The 18,842-nt window shown below is 36.9% G+C and overlaps 4 protein-coding genes across 4 annotated transcripts; all 4 read right to left on the bottom strand.

Moving 5' to 3' along the window:
- Positions 1–115: 115 nt before the first annotated feature.
- LOC105977983 (uncharacterized) lies at positions 116–2,456 on the bottom strand. The gene is made up of 2 exons (XM_013003388.2): positions 2,161–2,456; positions 116–1,392 (listed from the first exon to the last, which is right to left on the bottom strand). The coding sequence occupies exon 2, from the start codon at positions 1,387–1,389 to the stop codon at positions 439–441; it is 951 nt and encodes a 316-aa protein (XP_012858842.1). The 5' UTR covers positions 1,390–1,392; positions 2,161–2,456; the 3' UTR covers positions 116–438.
- Positions 2,457–5,611: 3,155 nt separating this feature from the next.
- Positions 5,612–9,754, bottom strand: LOC105978014 (laccase-12). Its single transcript, XM_013003419.2, has 6 exons — positions 7,994–9,754; positions 7,755–7,906; positions 7,389–7,633; positions 7,174–7,302; positions 6,125–7,081; positions 5,612–6,037 (listed from the first exon to the last, which is right to left on the bottom strand). Exons 1-6 carry the CDS (start codon positions 8,111–8,113, stop codon positions 5,907–5,909), a joined length of 1,734 nt encoding a protein of 577 aa, XP_012858873.2. The 5' UTR covers positions 8,114–9,754; the 3' UTR covers positions 5,612–5,906.
- A 1,536-nt stretch (positions 9,755–11,290) lies between these two features.
- Positions 11,291–12,313, bottom strand: LOC105977931 (PRA1 family protein B3). The gene has a single exon (XM_013003330.2). The coding sequence runs from the start codon at positions 12,235–12,237 to the stop codon at positions 11,602–11,604; it is 636 nt and encodes a 211-aa protein (XP_012858784.1). The 5' UTR covers positions 12,238–12,313; the 3' UTR covers positions 11,291–11,601.
- A 152-nt stretch (positions 12,314–12,465) lies between these two features.
- On the bottom strand, positions 12,466–17,141 carry LOC105977774 (biotin/lipoyl attachment domain-containing protein). Its single transcript, XM_088819430.1, has 9 exons — positions 16,747–17,141; positions 15,839–16,036; positions 15,619–15,713; positions 14,845–14,898; positions 14,056–14,313; positions 13,902–13,964; positions 13,059–13,127; positions 12,916–12,961; positions 12,466–12,781 (listed from the first exon to the last, which is right to left on the bottom strand). Exons 1-9 carry the CDS (start codon positions 16,778–16,780, stop codon positions 12,720–12,722), a joined length of 879 nt encoding a protein of 292 aa, XP_088675556.1. The 5' UTR covers positions 16,781–17,141; the 3' UTR covers positions 12,466–12,719.
- Positions 17,142–18,842: the final 1,701 nt, after the last annotated feature.

Genomic DNA, 18,842 nt, shown 5'->3' with positions numbered 1-18,842 from the left:
ACCACACCTGTAACAATGTCCTGATTGGAACTTCTACATACCTACCAGATAGCACAAAAATCCACTAAAGCTGTTACTAAAAACATTAGTAGGGCTAGAAAATCTCACCAAGAAATTGCCCAAATGCAGTTTATAAAAAATAAAATTAGGCTGTACAAGACTGTCATCCATGACAAAAACCTAGTCCAAACACCTTATTGAAGAAACTCCAGCTTAAAAACTCCCGGAGTATCACCTTCTTACGGTCATTCAGAAATTAAACGAGCACAGGGAATACAAAAAGCGCGTCCACTGTATAACAGAACAAGTTCGAAACAGAAAGAAAACTATTGTTTCACCGGAGAAGTATATCGAAAACCTCTAGTCTACTATCAAAGATCCTAATTATAATCAATCTTACAAACTACCCGTCCCCAATCCTGCTGCAGAAGAGGCACTTCATATAGCCAAATCAGAGTCCAAGTCCATAAATAAGTCGCTCAATAAGAAATTACTGTCTTCCTGTCTTCCAGGCATCAGGAAATCGAAATCATTATCATGTCCAGATAACCCCTGCGCATCTCCACTCTGTGGCTGAGACGACGGCGGCACATTCAGTGCCGCTCGATTTCCGGCACCAACCTGAGGTGCCGGAGCAGAATCCAACGAAGCAAGAAGCTCTTCCACGTCAAACATCTCATCTAATTCAAACTTCTCAAATTGGTCCTGTCCACAATTTTCCACATGGCTAATCTCTCCATCACCGTTTGAGCTCGTGGGTTGTTCCACCTCTTCCTTCACTTTCTCCCTCGGAAGTTCCTCCACTACTTCTTTCTTCACTTCACTCATCGGAGTAGCGGGACCCACATTACTCTCTTCGGCTTTCATAACGGAAATATCAACCCTTTGTCCAACATCATCGCAACATATCTCAGAAACACCAGACGAGTCAGACGATACAGCTGGCAACACAGACGAGTCTCTGCTGTAACCAGGGAAATTGAGGCGTGCACATGGGCCATACATAATCCTTGCAGCTTCATCGTAAGCGAGAGCAGCTTCAAATCCAGTGCCGAAGGTGCCTAGCCACAGCCTGCCTCCTCGGTGGGGCTCTCTAATCTCGGAGACCCATTTACCCCATGTCCTCTGCCTAACACCTCTGTAATTGCAGCAAGAGTTTTCAGGGCCGCCTTTCCCTTTCATGCATCCTTTTTTTGATCCTTTTGCAGGAGCTTTCCGGATGGCCTTGCTGCGATTGTCAACAGAATCGATCTTTGTGTTGTACTTCTTCCACTTCTCTAGGATATCTGCAACACTTGTTGCACCTTCCTTCCGGCTTCTTGATTTTCTCTTTCTTGTGCAGTCTATTGGTTGGTACGCCGTATTGGAATCTTGATTTAACATTGTCATGTTCTGCAAGAAAAGCAAAAACCATTAAGTAAAGAGACTATTGTCTTAACAACAGACAGATCGGCAAATGAATCTAGAGGTAACAAAGAAGCAATCAGCCCAATAATTTGCTGAAGTCCTACCAGAAACCACTATGAAAATTGGACCGTCGAGATTTAAATAATTTTCATCACTGATATCATTTTCTGTAAAATCACAATTTTGTTTTGAAGAAATACCCTGTTCTAGTGGATTCAATTAAACCAAAAAAGTTAGATATCCACGGCCAAACTTAATCAGGCAGAGAAGACCAATTATATTTTATGCCCAACTTTATGGTGACTTTGACCTACTAAAAAGAACCGGTTGATAAAACTCCTGAGAAAACCCTATACGCCAAGGAACTACATTCCTTTGCCGCCAAGTAACCGGAAAAAGAAAAAAGAAAAAAAACCCCACAGTTTGCCCGAATATTCCAACTGCAGATTCACAGTGAAATGAACAATCCTATCCTTGTCGAACCACTATCCGCCACCAAATTAGCGCGGAAAGCAGTCGGAAACTAAAATACCCACCCAGAGCCATTGCCTCGATGGAATTTGATTAGAAACCAAAAACCCTAATTACAGGCCCAAAAACGGCGCAGGAAACCTAATTGAGCTCGATTGCAGAACCAATCACCACAACACAACCACGAAAATCATCACAAGGAAACGGAAACCCACACACAGAGAACGAAAACTCCAACTATCAACAAAAAATCACAAAACTACAAATTCAAAATCAACATACCTTTTCACAATCTCCGCCGGAGTGCGATTCTCCAAAACGAGAAACGTTGCTTCCGTTCGCCAGTATTTGCAGTTCTATCACCTTCTCAATCAATATATCTCGGCGCTACGCCCGATTGAAATCCCCAAATTGAAGAAAAATTTAGCTGTTTTGGTTTTAGGTTTGTTCAGTGGTTTGATTTTGAAGTGAGCTTTAATTTGTAATTTGTGTTGTAGCAGAATAAAAAGCAAAGAAATCCTTTCGTTGTGCCGAAGCTGTTTGGCTATTTATATCCTTCTCTAGATATTTCCAGAATCACGATTATTAAAAAAATCGAGATATTTCTATTAGGTTTCGGCGTGGTGACGTGGCTAATTGGGTAACGGAGATTTCACCACGTGTTACGTGAAGGCCCATGAACCATACAAGTTTTGTGATTGAGAGGGGCTGTGATCGTGTGCGGCTAGCTGTACTGCTATTGCTTGGGGGCTAAGCAATAGTCTCTTTAACTCTTGTTTTATCATTTCTTACCCCCATAGTTTAGTCAAACTACGGCTGTGCCCCCTGTTTCTACGCTGCTGCCATCCCTACGCCCCTAATATAATATTGGTGCCTTTATTATTTTTCGGATTTGAGAAGATTTCCTAATTTAATATATAAATTTCATATTTATTACACCATCCTTTAAAATGTTAAAAATCAGCTTTTGAAAAGAAAAATAAAATAAATCGTATTTCGTATTATTTGTCACTTTAGAATTTTAATAATATATTAATAATTATTTTCTCAATTTGATTTTTTTACTTGAGATCAAATTAGTGGGAAGAGAAAACAAGGATAATTATGCTATTCTTTTTTTAAAAAAATCACACATATTTGTTATCAATAATTTTCTAAATATGTTGGTGTACATACCAACTCGTTCAAGTTAGGCGTGTGGATCAAAAAAGTCGTAGAGAGAACACCAACAGTTGTGTTATTTGAATATTGAACTTACCTTAATGAATGGTTAAAACTTTTATTTATACCTAGTTCGTTGGGCTAAAGTTAATTAGTTGAGATTGTTGGCCTCAACCCTTATTTTAATGCGATTGGGCTTTTGGTTGTAGTGATCTTCAAAATTAGGCTTTTGTCCCACTAAATAAAAAAATTGTAGGTCCATTGGGTTAACCCAATTAGACATCAATACTAGAGTAAATCGAATACAACACATCAAATGTAAAGACATCTACAAATATGTAATACAATCGTAGAAATTCATTTTTTTCTTGATCGAAAAAAATGGAACTTCAATTCGAATACTTGTGTCGCAATAAAAGTCGGTAGTGCATCGAGTTTTGTCCGGTCAAAAAATCATTTGATTGTCAAGTTAGAGGGTGTTTGGCTAAGCTTATTTTAAACAGCTAATAAGCTCTTACGTCTGATAAGATGTTTTTAGAGCTGATAAGCTGTTACATCTTATTTTTAAGATTTATTTTTAGAGTGTTTGGATAATGAGCTTATTTCGTATTTTTACTCATTAAAATATCTTAAATAAAAAGGTGGGGTAGATGTACTTTTTTTAAAATATCTTATTTGCTTTCCAACAGATTATTTTTAAAAAAATAAGATCTTTTTTTAAAAAAATTACCAAACACTTTGGAACAGCTTATAAGCTCTAAAACATCTTATAAGCTCATTTTAACATCTTATAAGCTTAGCCAAACACCATCTTAGTTCTGAATGTTAAAATAATTTAAAGAATTCAAAAGACTGTTGGATTAATTGCATAATTTTATTCGTCTTTGTTTTATTTCGAGCTTTATAAGATGAGCTTAAACCTCTTAACCAAGGTCAACTGTAGATTCATATTATGGTCAATTTGGATTTTCACTAACAAACTTGGTCAACTTGGGTCTGATTAAGAATGTAAATTCTTCTTTCTCTTTGTTAATTGTTATAAGGTCAAAGGGAAAGAAAATACAAGAAAGAGAAAACAATGTGATTAAACTTTAATTAAGAAAAGAAATATTAATTAATAAAAAAAGAGTAAAGGATAAACCAGAGTTCTCCCAGTGCAGCGTCACGATGACATCATCGCAGTCGTAATCGAGAGATTTGGTAAAGGATAAAGTGGGGGTCCACGTAAAAACAAGAAGATCAATATTAGGACTGCATGTGCGCCACGTGTCAAGAGTGGAGTCACCCAGTGTGTGTTTGAGTCGACGTGTACATTATAATGATGTCAATCATGACCTTTTATGAATTATGCTGAGTCATCGATTATCTTTTATTGGGGAATGGGAAAATCGCAATAGCTGACGAATCTAAAAACGCGCTTTCCCCTCTACTATGGAAAGCCCAAACAACTCACAAGAAGTAATGCAATTGTTTATTTAAAACTTTAAATACAATTTAGCATCTTTGATACTTATCTCCTCAAGTATTCATTTATAATAATTAATAAGTACCTATTTTTCAAAATATTATTTAATTTGTATCCCCAAATTTTAAATAGACAATACTGGTCTTAAATTTATAATCTTTTTTATTGGATTGAATAATTGAAAAATAAATAAAATGGTGGAATAAGGAAGATTCACAAATCCAGAAAAACGAGCGTCTCTGGAAGACACTGGTATGAGTTATGCATTAAATTCGATAAACTCGTGTTTTGACGATTAATAATGGAATACTCTGGCAAAATAGAAGTTTGAAAGAAAAAGATGGGGTTTGTGCTAGGGTTTAATTTATTAAATAAAATGTTTTACGTTAAAAAAAAAAAAACAAAAGTCATGTATTTATCAAGCCCCGAACTTTAATTGATTTTCACGTGACTAATCTTTTGGGCTACATCTGTGTAGAACTCATATTTCAGGCCCAATAAAGGTAAATATTCAGGCCCAAGCCCGACAAACTTCCCGCAAACCACACAAATTTGAAATTCAAAATCCCTAGAATTTTCCCCCAAATCAACAAGGATGGAGACAATTAGGTTTCCAACATAATCGATTCGGGCAAGAAGGTACGATGTATTCTGAGCTACTCTCAATTCGTCAAATTTGCTACTGAAATTATTGTGCTATCCAATTTACTTTGATTGATTGATACATCTTCTGGAAAATTCAGGAAATGATTCGTCAAATTTGAAATTTTCATCTCTGTTCGCTTTCATTCATGCTGGTGCAGGTGCACCCACGTTGACTGTGTAGCAATTGATAAATGAAGTTCCTCATTTTTTCTTCATCTGTCGTGTTGGTATGAGCTATATTTTTTTAAGTGGTGCTTTGTTAATTGTTACAGTAAACAATAGGTTGATTGTGATTAAATTCGTAAGTAATTTATGTAGTCGTATGAAATATATGCTTTGTGAATTTTTAAGGGTGATCTTTCATGTGTTGTATATGTAATCATAGTAAGCCAGTTAAGGAAAATCATGTATGGATCATAAGAGTGACAAGAGGCTCACAGAAATCTTTTCACAAGTAGAAAATTTGATACAACTCTGAAAAATAATTCTTTTTGATTGCAATAGAAAACAGTACAACTATAATCAAAGGACACGCTGGGGTTCGTATATGGTGCTTCGCTGTGGAATGTGGCACCATCTTTCTTCGCCCTCTTAACCGAATAAAAAATGACAAAAATAAAAAAATAAAAAAACAAAAACTAGCCCCCGAATGTGGGGAAACAACAGTGGGAAATCGTATGCTATCACCAAAATGAATAGTGGTTGCTCTATTGCAGGACGTTTTTGAATTTGCTGCAATACCTAGTTTTAATTTTAACTAACAAAGGGGTAGATCTGCTGGAGGTGGCTCTATTTTTTGCAGTTCGCCGAGACCATTTTCGACCAAGAAAGCCATTGCTAAACCCCATGTGATGTGGGCATCCAAGTGGCAGTGCATCAGCCAGACACCTGTTTGTTGGTTAAACGTATTTGTTAGTGTTTCAGTGGGGAAATAAAAGTGCATTTTCATATGTTTGTGTTTTTTCTTACACTAACCTGGATTATCGGCAACAAATCTGATCACTGTCCAACCTCCCACAGGGACACTTGCCGTATTTCTTTGAGGTGGATCAACGAGGTTAAATTTGGTTGTGTCTCTGCTCGGATCGAAATTCCCAAACCCTTCAGCAAGTATGTAGAAGTCGTAGCCGTGAAGATGAATGGGGTGGTTCTCTGCTGTGAAGATACTTGTTCCCTGCAATACCAACTGCACCGTTTCACCGTATTTTAACTTGTACAGCTTAGTCCCCTTAATAGGTTGCCACAAAGATCGGCTCACATTCCCAGTGTAATCGAATGTGAGGGGAGGGTTTGCTGGAAAGTCCGTTGTGAACACACCGGGTATACCTTGCTGATGTGCTTGAAGCAAGGAGAAGTTCGAAGGCAGCACAAAAGATTCATTGTTCATGCTGGCTGCAAATCGGGTCCCGTTTGGACCCTGACAGGTGCTAGAACTTGCACCGGGTGGGCAGTTGATGAGTCCTAATCCAACGGTGAATAACAGATTATGATCGATTTCAGTGGGAAGCGGGACTTGTCTTGGGCTTCTGAAGCTGGTTGTGAAAGCAGTGGCGGTGGCTGTGTCGTTGAATGCTGGCATAGTTGGCATAACGGGTTTGATTGTGGCTCCTTTGGCTGGGCAGGGGGCGGATTTGTATTCAAGAATGGCTGTGGTGGTGGTGTTATCGAACGGTGCGCCTTGACCACTAGCGTAGGCTCGTCCGGCGATGTAGTATCTCGCTGGCGGCTGATCGGCGGTGATTAGAACATCAGTGGTCTGGCCCGGCCCGAGCATGAGAACAGAGGTGGTGAAGGGTTTTACGTAAGAGGCGTCGGCTCCCACTACAGTAAGCTTGTGATTGGCCACTTTAAAGAAGAGTTGTTGATTGAGGGCAGAGTTGACTACTCTCAGGAGATTCGTCTCCCCTGAGTCAACTGGAACTATTACTGTATCTGCATCAAATATGGCGACTCGAATTCGTTATATTTATTATCTTAACAGAAGAATCAATTATTAAAAGAAGCATAAGATCAAGAAAAACAACCTTTGGTTGAGCAATTGTAGAGATCACCAGGTTGACCGTTGATTGTATAAGCATCGGAAACATTAGGTGCAGCTCCTGTTCGTGTGGCTTGTCTCACAACATCGATCGGATTTGCATCCCACCATTCACCTGGTCACAATCGACATCGATTTTTTCTCAGAATCTAAATATACAAAAGAATTTGATAGACAAAAAATAAAACGTGAGTTAGTTACCAAGAAGGAGCGCAGTCTCGCGGTTTGGCGTTGTGAAGGGGTATGAATCTCCTTCTTTGGGGTGAATGATTAAAGCTCCGTAAACTGTGGCTCTGAGCCACGAACTGTGAGCGTGCCACCAAAGTGTACCTTCTTGCCCTTCGATTGTGAATCGGTAAGTGTAACTCTTTCCTGGTCGAATAGGGCATTGAGTCACAAATTCTGGCCCGTCTGCCCATCCAGTTCTCATTTGCCTGATTCCGTGCCTGTGTATTCGTATAAATAACACGTTATTCTATATTTAAAAAAAAAATTATAATGTAAATATATATAAATCTCAATTTAATGCCTGCCATTCTGCATGCGTGCATGCATGCATGGAATTACCAGTGAATAGTGACGTTGTAGCGAGCTCTGTTAACAACGTTGACCACTAACGTGTCGCCGTTGTTGACTTCCAGCGTGGGCCCTGGGTACATCCCGTTTACTGTGATAGTGTTGTGTGTTTTGCACAGCCTCTTCACTGGTGTTGCTTGCACCTGTTCCATGGAAATATTTTACCATCTTTTTTTTATAAAAACAAGAAATTTAAGCGACGTAAATAGATGAGGTAACGAGCTGCTTACTACAAAATCATGGTAATGGACTTTTGCATTTGTTGTCTGCATAATTAAGAGAAGCGAGAGGGCGAATAACAAGAAGAATGGGCACAACGGGTTGCTGATACTATTTCTGAAGCCCGCCATTTTGGGGTAAGTGTTTTTGTTTGTTTTTCGACTAAAGAATGATCGTTTTGGTTGTGACTTGTGAGAGAATAAGAGAGAGGATTTGCTTATTATATAAGAGAATAGGAGAGAGAGGGGGGGGGGGGGGGTGGTTTTGAGGTTGGCAGATTAGGTTTTGATTAGTGTAGAGATTTAAGAGAGTAATACTTAGTTCAACCTTTAAGAGGTGGTTGCACCCACTGACTGATCAGAATCAAGAAAACAAAATTATTAATTCTTGATTTATTTACAAGTCATTTTTTTCTTTCTCTTCTTGTGGTTGGTTTTGAACATAGACTTGTAATAATTAATCCAAGTTGTGTGATTAATTATTGTAGCAGTAAGTTTAATTTGTTCAGAAATTTTGCAGCTGATGGACGATAAATCTTCCATCGTACGCGTTTACTATCGTCTTTATTTCCCACCCAAATACTCGAAATATTCTAATGTAAAGATTTTACATGCGCACACACACAGACCAAGTTAACATCTCGTCGCGCGAAGAAAATTTACGTAATTTTTGCTAACATTTTTTTCAAAGCTGCAAATTCAAAGTTTTGAAAAAAAAAAAAGATGGAGAAATCTAATTTCCAGATGAATTTTGAATTAATATTCTGAAAATCATGTGATTGGTACTAACTTTTTGACTTATTGGCAGAAGTTTGTGTGCGCTTGAAGAATTCAAGTAGATGTTCGAAATCATTAATTACTTGATCTTTTTTTTTAATTTGTCTTAGTTCATTTCACTATTTTCCTGCAAATTTGATTAGTTATTGGTGCAAGTATAAATTTGTTTTCATATTTTCTGACTACATCGTATCATCTATTACATGTAGCGATGCATGCTATGCTGACGAAAATTATCTACATACGTGTCATTAATTAATTAGTTGTTGGTGTAACATCTTAAAATACAATTTTTATTTTTATTTTTGGGATGACCAATCAACAAAAGTATACAGAGAAAAAAAAAAAGTTTTGTTGCATTAATTGGGTGACAAATGTAATTTGTAATAATAAGATATTAAAGATTCGGATTCAGTCTCCATCTTACAGTTAATTATGAGAAGCCCCCTTAACTAAACTTGAATAATTAGGTTGCCTGTCTAATGACCTTTTTATTTTATTGTTTTACTTTTTTTTCTTGTAATTCTTTTCAAGACAATTTCACACTCAACCTTTTCTTTTATTTTTAAGTTTTTTCGAAATGTTTAAATTTTAGATCATTTTTTCAACGCGTAAAATTGCATTATTGAAATAGTCAAAGTGAGATTTCAATCTAAAAATACAATTTAGAGGATATATAGTTATTAATTCCTCAATTCCCATTCTAATATTTCGAATTCATGACCAAATTGGTCATAGGTGTTACGTACTTACCAACGGACTATATTATCTTGAGTTTAGGGTTTCTTAAAATGAAAGATAAAAGAGAGATTGCCGACAAAGATTAAAATTATTGAACAATAAACAATAATAATATGCATCAAATTGGTAATTAAGTTTCTTGCTGACTTTTACATGATTGAATCGACACAAGTCTGGTGAAAATTGGGAATCAAAGATTTGACAGAGGAACAACTAAAAGAAAATGTGAGGTAAAATTAAAATAAAAAATAAAAATTCACCCCATTTTTCGCACCATGCATAAATTGTTACTCCACTAGCACTATACTATGGTTCTTGAAATCACCCATTATTGGTGGAAATGTAAGTGACTCCGGATGTTGTGGTGAGGTGAACAAATTATCTCGATTTTCCTAAACTTTCTGTAATCACTCACATTTCTATATCTTATTTATTATTGGTTTGAATTGTTTGTTTTGCCCGTATTATAATATTTTGATAGGTTTTTACTTTTTGCCATAGTTGTTATTTATAGTCACTTTCTGGCTTTAACATATTGCCTGAAACTCTTTTATATAGTTGATTTTTGATCTATGTACATTTTGAAGTTCCAGCCCAACTTCTCACCCAAATCGAGTGTTGTTCTTCTATACAAAAAAAAAAAAAAAACATTGGTAACTAGCTAGCCTAGTAAGCTATGGAATTTGGTGCACTAATAATTAAGGAACGTTGATAAGATATATTAATTGCATAATATTTTTTTTGAATGGATGATTGTCTATCTTAAATGATTTTTGATTTTTAAAATTTGAAATCATTCTTTTAAGGTAACCGGCCCGAATTTTGGCCGTCCCATTAAGCATTGTTACAGTCCTATAAAACTGGGCCAACTGTTACAGTTATTCGGCCCGCCCGACCTACACACGTGAATTTTCTTCTGAATTAATTTAAATTAAATTCAAAAATCATTTAAGTGCCAATTTCAAATTGTGGTTTTAACAATTATTCTGATGGCTTTGGTTGAAGTTTAGTTTCAAACACATTATTCATTTTTTTTAGCTCCTTTAGTCTATGAAAATTGTTAATAATTACTACAGCCCTAAATGTGAGTGCTCCAGCTTTCTTGTACAACCCATTTGCTAATCTGATCAAAACTCATATTACACTGATGGCTCTCATCTTAATCTTTCGCCCCGATACTTGTAATTTACCAATTAAATTTAGCCAACCAACCGGAAGTTCCACCACCACCGGTACAATATCCAGTAACTAGCATACTTTTCATATCTAGACACAACAGTTTTATATGGGGAAAGAAAACTAACGAAATAGATCGCTATATTCTGCTATAAATTTCCCGCGCCATGAAACCGATAGGTTAACGGCCAATCCCTGAATCAGTAATTCAAGCTGCAAAGAGATACACAATATGGAAGATAACATGTATGGCAAATGCCAAAGCTCTATTGCTCCGGTGGCCAAAGTGAAATTTCCATCAGCTTAGGCATTAAACATAACAGTGTACCACACCAATGCACGGGTAGTTTTCAACCTTTAATTTACACACAATCACACACACACACGCACATGTAAAATATGTACGAGTCGTACACGTGTATGATACGATATAATCGGGTAACTCTTCGTTTGAAGAGGATAGAACAAATTCAAATTAAGTGTCTCAAGAGATGAGATTCTATATGGAATTAGTAGCAATGCTAGTGAATATTTAATTCAATACGAGTCCATGCATTGTACACAATATTATATTCACCTAGTCAAAGGAGAGAAGACAAGCTGCTAACAATAATGTTTAAACATGAAATACAGATCTCATAATAGATCTGCTTGGCAATATCAAATTACTTAAGAATGACATAAAAGAATTTGCAGAAGAATTCAAGTTACGATATTACATTTAAGATCCTGGATCAAATCAATTGAAGATGGAAAATGCCTAACTAACTATATCAGGATGAACATGAATTTTCAATTTCCCTATTGGGAACAAATAATACAATTCAGTCGAATTAAACTCAACTAAAATCGAAGAAACTAACTAGAATTGTGTACCTTTCGGGTTGAATCCCATGAACACCGACCAGATCTGATGTGATTCCAAATTACACGCGCGTGGACATGGCCGGAGAAGCCGCCGCAGCAGCAGCGGCGGAGGAGGCGGCGCCACCTAGGAACGAGAGAAATCCAGAACCAAGCGGTTCCTGCTCATCCAAAAACAAATCCTCAGGCATGCGGAAAGCGCCGTGAGCGCAAACAACGGAGAGGCCGACAAGCAAGGCGGATATGAGCACGGATCCGACGCTGGTGAGGAACACCACAACTATGGTGGAGACCACCAGAATTCCCAGCACCTCCCGATCCGAAAACGTGCGGCCGGCGACAACGACCGGCTGATCCGAAGGGCGGAACGAGTACAGGAAGAGCCAGGCGGCGAGGAGAGAGAAAAGGACGAGGAGCGAGAACGGGTGGGAGATGAGAGAGAGTGCGAGGGAGAGAGCGAGGAGGGATATGTAGTTGATGCGGAAGTAGGAAAAGTTTTTGCGGATGCGTGAGGCGGCCTCCGAGAGGGAGTCGGGCCGGGCGAAGGAGGAGCGATCCAGAAGCTCCAACCAGGGGCGGCGCTGGGAGAATCCGTGGCGGATTGTGCCGCTGAGGCGGGAGATGAAGGCGCGGAAGGCCGGGGTGGAGATCGGCGGCTGTGAATCGGAATGGGGATTTGAGATCGGAAGGGATGCCATGGCTGATTTGATTTTGAGAGCTAATTGCCTGCTCTACGGGATTCTGTTATAAATACAGCTCCCCTCAATTATTTTGTGTTTCCTTTATAATATCACTATTATTATAATTATTATTATTATTTATTTAATAATTATAATAATAAATTGTATGTTATATTACTGAAAGGCCCTTGAATGTTTAAACACTTGGATATGAACTGCGAGTTATGAAGTAACACTAACAGAATATTCTGACAACAAACGGAAATTACTAGTGTATCCACATTGAAAGGAGCAAAATACAAAAAGAAAAGGAAAAAAGTACATCTTAAAATCTTGAAATGGTGATAACATAATCACTTACTCTCTGTTTCTCTCAAGGGGAAAAAAAAAAGGAAAAAAGAAAAGAAGATTCATCTTGAACATGTCCAATGGTGGTTTTGAAGTGAAGATCAGTGCTTTCACTGCAAGTCTTGGTGGAAGCTAATCTGCTTCAGGGGAAATTACCTAATACCATGAAAAGACGGTAACACCGCGATGAGGGGGTCTCCATAACCGACAGCTTCTGCGGATGTCACACAAAATAAACAATAATCAGATCACAAAATAAACGGTTTGTATGAGGATGGATACGATTGTAGAGAACTAAACGTAAAAAATACATAAATGAAAATTGAAAGGAAAAGTTCAAATTTATACCCCCATCATTGTATAAGAGCTTCAGGACTTCTCCAGCGACGTCGGACTGTCGTGTTATCATCCCGATGTAGAGGGAAAATGAATAGTTAGTATATAATCTCAAAGGTAGAGAGAAGTACAGATGAGAAAGTTAGAAGTATTACATTGACAGGAAGCTCGGTGCCAAATTGATCCAGATAACCTATAACTTGCCCCTCCTTGATCAGATCACCCTGGATGAAATGGCAAAACAGAAATATAACAATGAATCAAATGGAATCAGATCACCCTGGATAAAAAAATTGGTCATGAAAATAACCTAAAAACAAATAGAAGACAATAATCAGATCTAGGAAGATACTATTGCAAAACTTTGGGACAATGAAGTTGGATACTATTGCAAAACTTTGGGGCAATGAAGTTGGAAAAGATAATCCCTCTAACCACGTAGCACATTTTATAAAGCGAAAGTGGAAACAAGCTTTGAGATGAGAAAATGTGATCCTGCCCTACAAAGTAGTTGATACAGCTGCAATGATTCCCGGAGATATATATCACACATCAAACCTATGCAATATATTAGATGCAATGGAGTTATCATGGTTAGAAGAACATCAATGTTTTGGAGGTTTAATGACCCATGTGTAAAAGGAAACACCATCTCGTCAAGAAAGTTGCTTTTACTTAGGTGTATTAACTATTGAGTAGTGATTAACTTAAGCACAAGTTATTTACTTGCGCTTTCCGGCTGCATGGAGGAGAAGGGGAAACCTATTACAATAGACCGAATGCTCCTATCTCTCGGCAAAGATCGTGCCAAAAGTGTTCAACAGACGACAATCACGGGTATTTGAGGTATAGAAAGCATTATGGACAACTAACAAGCAGGGACAACTCAAACTAAGAGTTCAGATGGTACTATTTTGATCAAAATGGAATTTTAGGATCTGAGACAATAAGATACACAGTGCACAAAGAAGGAAAACATCCTTAAACAGGTAGTTTACCTCTTTACAAGCAGGTGGTTGCTTCTTTCCTTTTAGAGTCCTGGCTCTTCGGAATGAACCAACCTAGTACAGGAATTGGAGATAGAGTTACAAGGAATATACGCATTGTGTAGCAATCAACCCACTGCTAACTAAAGGGTCGTGCAATACATACCGTGGGTGATGATACTATAACATAGCCACTAGATCCAGAAGCCTCCAGTGCAGCCAATTTCGCTGCCTTCTCAACAGACACATTTGCAAATGGGTTCACCTTTTCTGCAGAAGATTTAGATGGGGGAGGGGGAGCAGAAGGACTCAATTCATTTGCCGGTTTACTTGGAAGAGATGGTACGGTTGTTTGGCTAACAACAGGTGCAGAGATTGCCGGGCCATCAATGTTCCGTTTCATATGGAGTTCAAAGCCTCCAATCTGTTACACAATGAAAACCAAAAATTATAAAAAGAATGTCAGCATTGATCGCCACAATAAAAAGATGTCAGTGCTCAGTGGCAACACTTGCGAAGTTATTCCAGCAATATTATTCAGATTACATTTGCAAACTATTGTAAAATGCTATCAAGAATGGAATTTTTCTCCCAAGAAGTTAATATAAAACACCTAATCATTATCTTATTTCTGAATCGACAAAATCGTTTGAAAGCTATTAATACTTGGGCATTTTCATTAGAAAAGGTCCATCGTCTTGGTGCTTTGCCATAGTTTGTTAAGTTGTTTCGTTTCTGCAGTAATTTTTTAAGTTTTTATCATTCTTTTTTTGCTATATTTAATTTATTGACTCCAGAATAACCTAGCACCAAACTTTCTAGAGTCTGCCTTGCTAATATCTGTATTTTGGTGACAATAATACAATTTCCACATCATGCATTATTTAAGTGATATAGAATTCTGCAATCACCAAATGAAAGCAATTGCAAAGCATACATGTAAAATATTATTTACCTTAACTTTAAGCTCGGCGATCTTTGTCTCATCACAGACTTCTGACAGCAGGTTCTGAAATGAATAAACTAACATGTTTATGAGTAAATAGATAGAAAATATCTGACTACATGATTGACCCAAGAGAATATTTGTTCTGACTGTTCAGGAGTTCTAGTCCGATGAAGGAGAAACACTATTAGGGGGTCTTTGTGAGTGATATTAACAACTAAAAATCATATTAGCAAATAGCATTTTAGGCTAATGCGTTGGATCAACATATATTATACCTACATGAACTCTTCAAACAAACCTATTCTTGCAATGAGAAAATGTCATGACTGTGATTGTCTAAAGATCAGATGCAAAATGCTATAAATGCCATAAATGACCCTCATGACTTATGTGCTACAGATTATATAATTCAATCCAATCAACTCATAGTTTTTACACAACATGGCATTTAATTCTTAAAAATACTGGTAGTATTAGTATTGTATCATTTACTAAGAAAAGATTAGCTCTGATTGATCACAGATAAACATATATAAAACCTTAAACATAGTTTTCTATCTACAGATCAGCTGACCCTATCTTTCAATTCTAAATCATCTAATAAAAAACCTTCAATGATTATGTTCTTTTTGCAACACTTTGTTCTACATATATATAATATTGGACATGTGGGTGGCTACAGAAAAATTACTAGACCTAACTAGTATATGCTTGAGTTTGTATAAGTAAGGCTTTCAAGAGAACCAGATGAATAGAACAAAATGAAATTCAAAATAAAACCTCAAAACCATTGGGAAAGGTAGCATTGATTGGTGATTTCTTCTCCGGTGATCCATTTTGTGGACTATCTGCTAGAACTGCTCCATTGGGGTCACCTGGATTTGATATAGAAGTTATATGATTCTGAATTGAAGTTATTACAAAAGGGCAACAAGACACTGGGAACTCGAGACAATTTTTTCTTTTCTTCAGTACGAGATACAAGAAGACAACAACGCACCTTTGGATTTGGCTGTAACAGAAGCTTCAGAGGTCTTCACACATGACACAATCAGTGCTCCATGCCTGTTTGTAGATGAAACGGTATTTCCACCAAAGACGGGCAATCTACTTAGGTTGTAGAAGGCTGCATTATTCATGGTAATCATGGCAGGTCTTTCTACACCAGACTTTATATAAGAACTTGTGCCAACGGCATCTGAAACAAAACGAAAGCATCAACTAGCTGCTTAAGATATAGTTGACTTATTCACATTTAAGGATAACTGCAGCTTAGGCAAGATTCAGCGCTATTCTTTTACCCCGAGACCAATTTAAGTATACCAAATAATTACTCAAATGTTGCAAGATGAATCGGCAATGGCAATTGAGCCACAAAAACATGAACTTGTTGATTTGATTCTTCCACTCCAGACTGACGATTAGAAATGTGAATAAACGGATAAAGGTAACAATAGCACAACACATTTGACTGAGCCCAAGCAATCAAAATCAGTTCGACACCTATTCTTCCAATCTTTAGAACCATTTACCACCCATGATTAACATTTTCAATCTTATTCCCTTGAATCTCTACGCAGCTGAGCTCACAATAAAGAAAATGAATCAAATCTAAATCACAACAACGACAAATTCAAAACATCCTTCATAAAATTTATTTTCAAATTAAAATTCGAAGGTGCAAAATTAGAAATGTACGAACAACATATTCCAAAAAAAAAATCGTAAAATACAAGCTAATAATTTTCAGCTCAAAATGCACTAACTACACAACTTCAGATTAAAGTAGCTACACAAATCACTAGGTTGCCACACATACATACACCAAACGCATCAGAAATCTGAACACACAATTTCGTGCGAACATTTTACGGAGAGGGAAAGGAGGAGGGGAGGGGAAGCACTTACATTGGAAAGAGCGGAGAACGGCGGCAGACTCCATGGCGATCAGATACCGATAAAAACGATGAGATCCAACAGAATTAAGAGTTTAGAGAGAGGAATTTCTCGATTTGCAGCTGCGAAAGAAGATAAATGAGAACGGATGTGAGTAGTTGAGGGTGGGGTGGGGGTACGGGTGGGGGCGAGTTAGAGTGAGTTTGCTAGTTGCTACGTGTTTGTTATGTAGTTTGTTTCTACCTAGAAATGTTCGCCCCTCTCTTCAGTTTCTTCACCCACCACCTGCCTCCTGTATTTTTCTATGCTCTTTTGCTAACATGCGCATGCCTCCCTTCTGGCACTTATCCTACGCTTTCAATCTACTTTGTATAAATGTAATAGATTATTTCACCCGTGGACAATTTAACATTAAAAAAATACATTGTAGATAATATAATCCGACCGAAACTTTGAATAGATGATACGGTATTAACTATTAATCCAAAACCTTAAAAATAATATATATTCCTTTTGATTAAGTATCGGATTAAACAAAATAAATGATAAAAAAAACATTTACAATACGAAAAATTGAAATACGCAAAATAACATGCATCATGTGATTCAAATGATATAACTATCTAGTCTAATGTTTTCGGACACGAAATTTATTTATCAAAGTACTCTCATCTAATACGTTGCGAGTAATCTGCATATTTGTAATTGTTAATATGCTATCAGTGGTACACATTACTGAAACGTAAATCAACTAACAGTGTAAGAAACAAACATAGTTTATATTAGTTACCTTGATAGACAAAAACTTCATTGAATTCGTCGGTAAGATTAACGTGAAGTGTAAATAAAACACTGCAAATCATAATCTTAATGCTAATGCTAATGCTAATGCAATTGTTTTTTTATTTCTTTTCATCTTTTTAAATTTAGTGAAATTCACAATATCAGTAATTAGATCAAAATGTATTGCATTTACAAAAGTATGATTAAATTTTGAATAAATAGTGTTGACGCGGTCAATACTCGGTCTTCTTAGTCCACATCGATTTAATCTCTAGATTGATATTCCTTGAAATTGCACATGGATCGCTATTTTTGTTGCAAAAGGAACATAAACTTGAGAGTGTATTAGAGAAATTATGATGTCTACATTTAATTATATAATTTCATTCTTGATTTTATATATAAAATTTAAATTATTATATACGATACAAAAAGAAAAGGATATCATTTTATCAAAATAATAATATATGGGCCCCAATTGTTTTTTCTTTCGTCAAGGCCCGTACAAGAATGGGCCGGGCTTGTCTATGTTCGGTGATCCGCTCGATGCTGGGTTCGATTTGAAAATAATGTTAAAGCCCGTTTCAAAATTTAAATCGGAAAAAAATAAAGTTTTTTTTTTTTTTTTAACCGCTAATAGAAGGATTTAATCAGCCATATCTTTAATTAACTTTTTCATTTTAAGGAAATTTTTAATCGACCTCCATCAATTTCTTTTGTCTTCATTCTGTTCACACTACAGAGACGTTAGGGGCAGTTCGGACATTTCTTCTCAGGCTCTGTTGGCGCACTCTAAATTTACTCAAAAAAAATTGCCGATTGGAGGCCGTTCGGCTGAAATCGCATTCTCCGGTAAGCTTTCGGTGAAAATTTTGGATTCAATGGCGGAGAACTAATTTGAAAACTATTGTAGTTTTAGTATCTGATTTTACTTGCTATTGCTTTTTACTGTTTCGTGTGAGCGGGGTGGAGGCCGCGTTCGGTCGGAGTTGTTGTTGTTGTTGTTGTTGTTGTTTCCCCCTCCCTTTCGTTTGAGTAATTTTTTGTTGGATCATGTTGAGAAAATGCACAGAAAATACTCACGAGTGTGTGGAAGTTAAGGATTTTTAATTTTTTTTTTTAATTTTTTGCATTTATTTGACGGATCATGTGACACTATCTAATCAGGCAATTTTGATGCAATTGTGTAAAATTTTAACGCACGTTCGTCATCGTCAAACTTCTTTGGCTGTCGAAAATAATTTGTGGTTTACCGTTCATCGATAGTTTGAGATTTATGGTTTTGATGTTTGCTTGATGTTAACTCTGATGAAATTAGGTCTGGT

Source organism: Erythranthe guttata, chromosome 6, assembly GCF_056151865.1.
Source record: "Erythranthe guttata isolate IM_541 chromosome 6, IM_541, whole genome shotgun sequence".
Classification (NCBI taxonomy): Eukaryota; Viridiplantae; Streptophyta; class Magnoliopsida; order Lamiales; family Phrymaceae; genus Erythranthe; species Erythranthe guttata.
The sequence above is the reverse complement of the archived record's forward strand: the minus strand, read 5'-3'. Positions and strand labels throughout refer to the sequence as shown.

Coding starts and splice junctions, on each gene's coding strand:
- LOC105977983 (XM_013003388.2), bottom strand. CDS start 1,389: ATGACAATGTTAAATCAAGATTCCAATACGGCGTACCAACCAATAGAC.
- LOC105978014 (XM_013003419.2), bottom strand. CDS start 8,113: ATGGCGGGCTTCAGAAATAGTATCAGCAACCCGTTGTGCCCATTCTTC. Junction 7,303..7,388: donor CGAGACTGCGCTCCTTCTTG/GTAACTAACTCA, acceptor GATTGTGACCAG/GTGAATGGTGGGATGCAAAT. Junction 6,038..6,124: donor ATTTGTTGCCGATAATCCAG/GTTAGTGTAAGA, acceptor ACCAACAAACAG/GTGTCTGGCTGATGCACTGC.
- LOC105977931 (XM_013003330.2), bottom strand. CDS start 12,237: ATGGCATCCCTTCCGATCTCAAATCCCCATTCCGATTCACAGCCGCCG.
- LOC105977774 (XM_088819430.1), bottom strand. CDS start 16,780: ATGGAGTCTGCCGCCGTTCTCCGCTCTTTCCAAT. Junction 14,314..14,844: donor TCGCCGAGCTTAAAGTTAAG/GTAAATAATATT, acceptor ATTGTGTAACAG/ATTGGAGGCTTTGAACTCCA. Junction 13,128..13,901: donor AACCACCTGCTTGTAAAGAG/GTAAACTACCTG, acceptor CATTTCATCCAG/GGTGATCTGATCAAGGAGGG.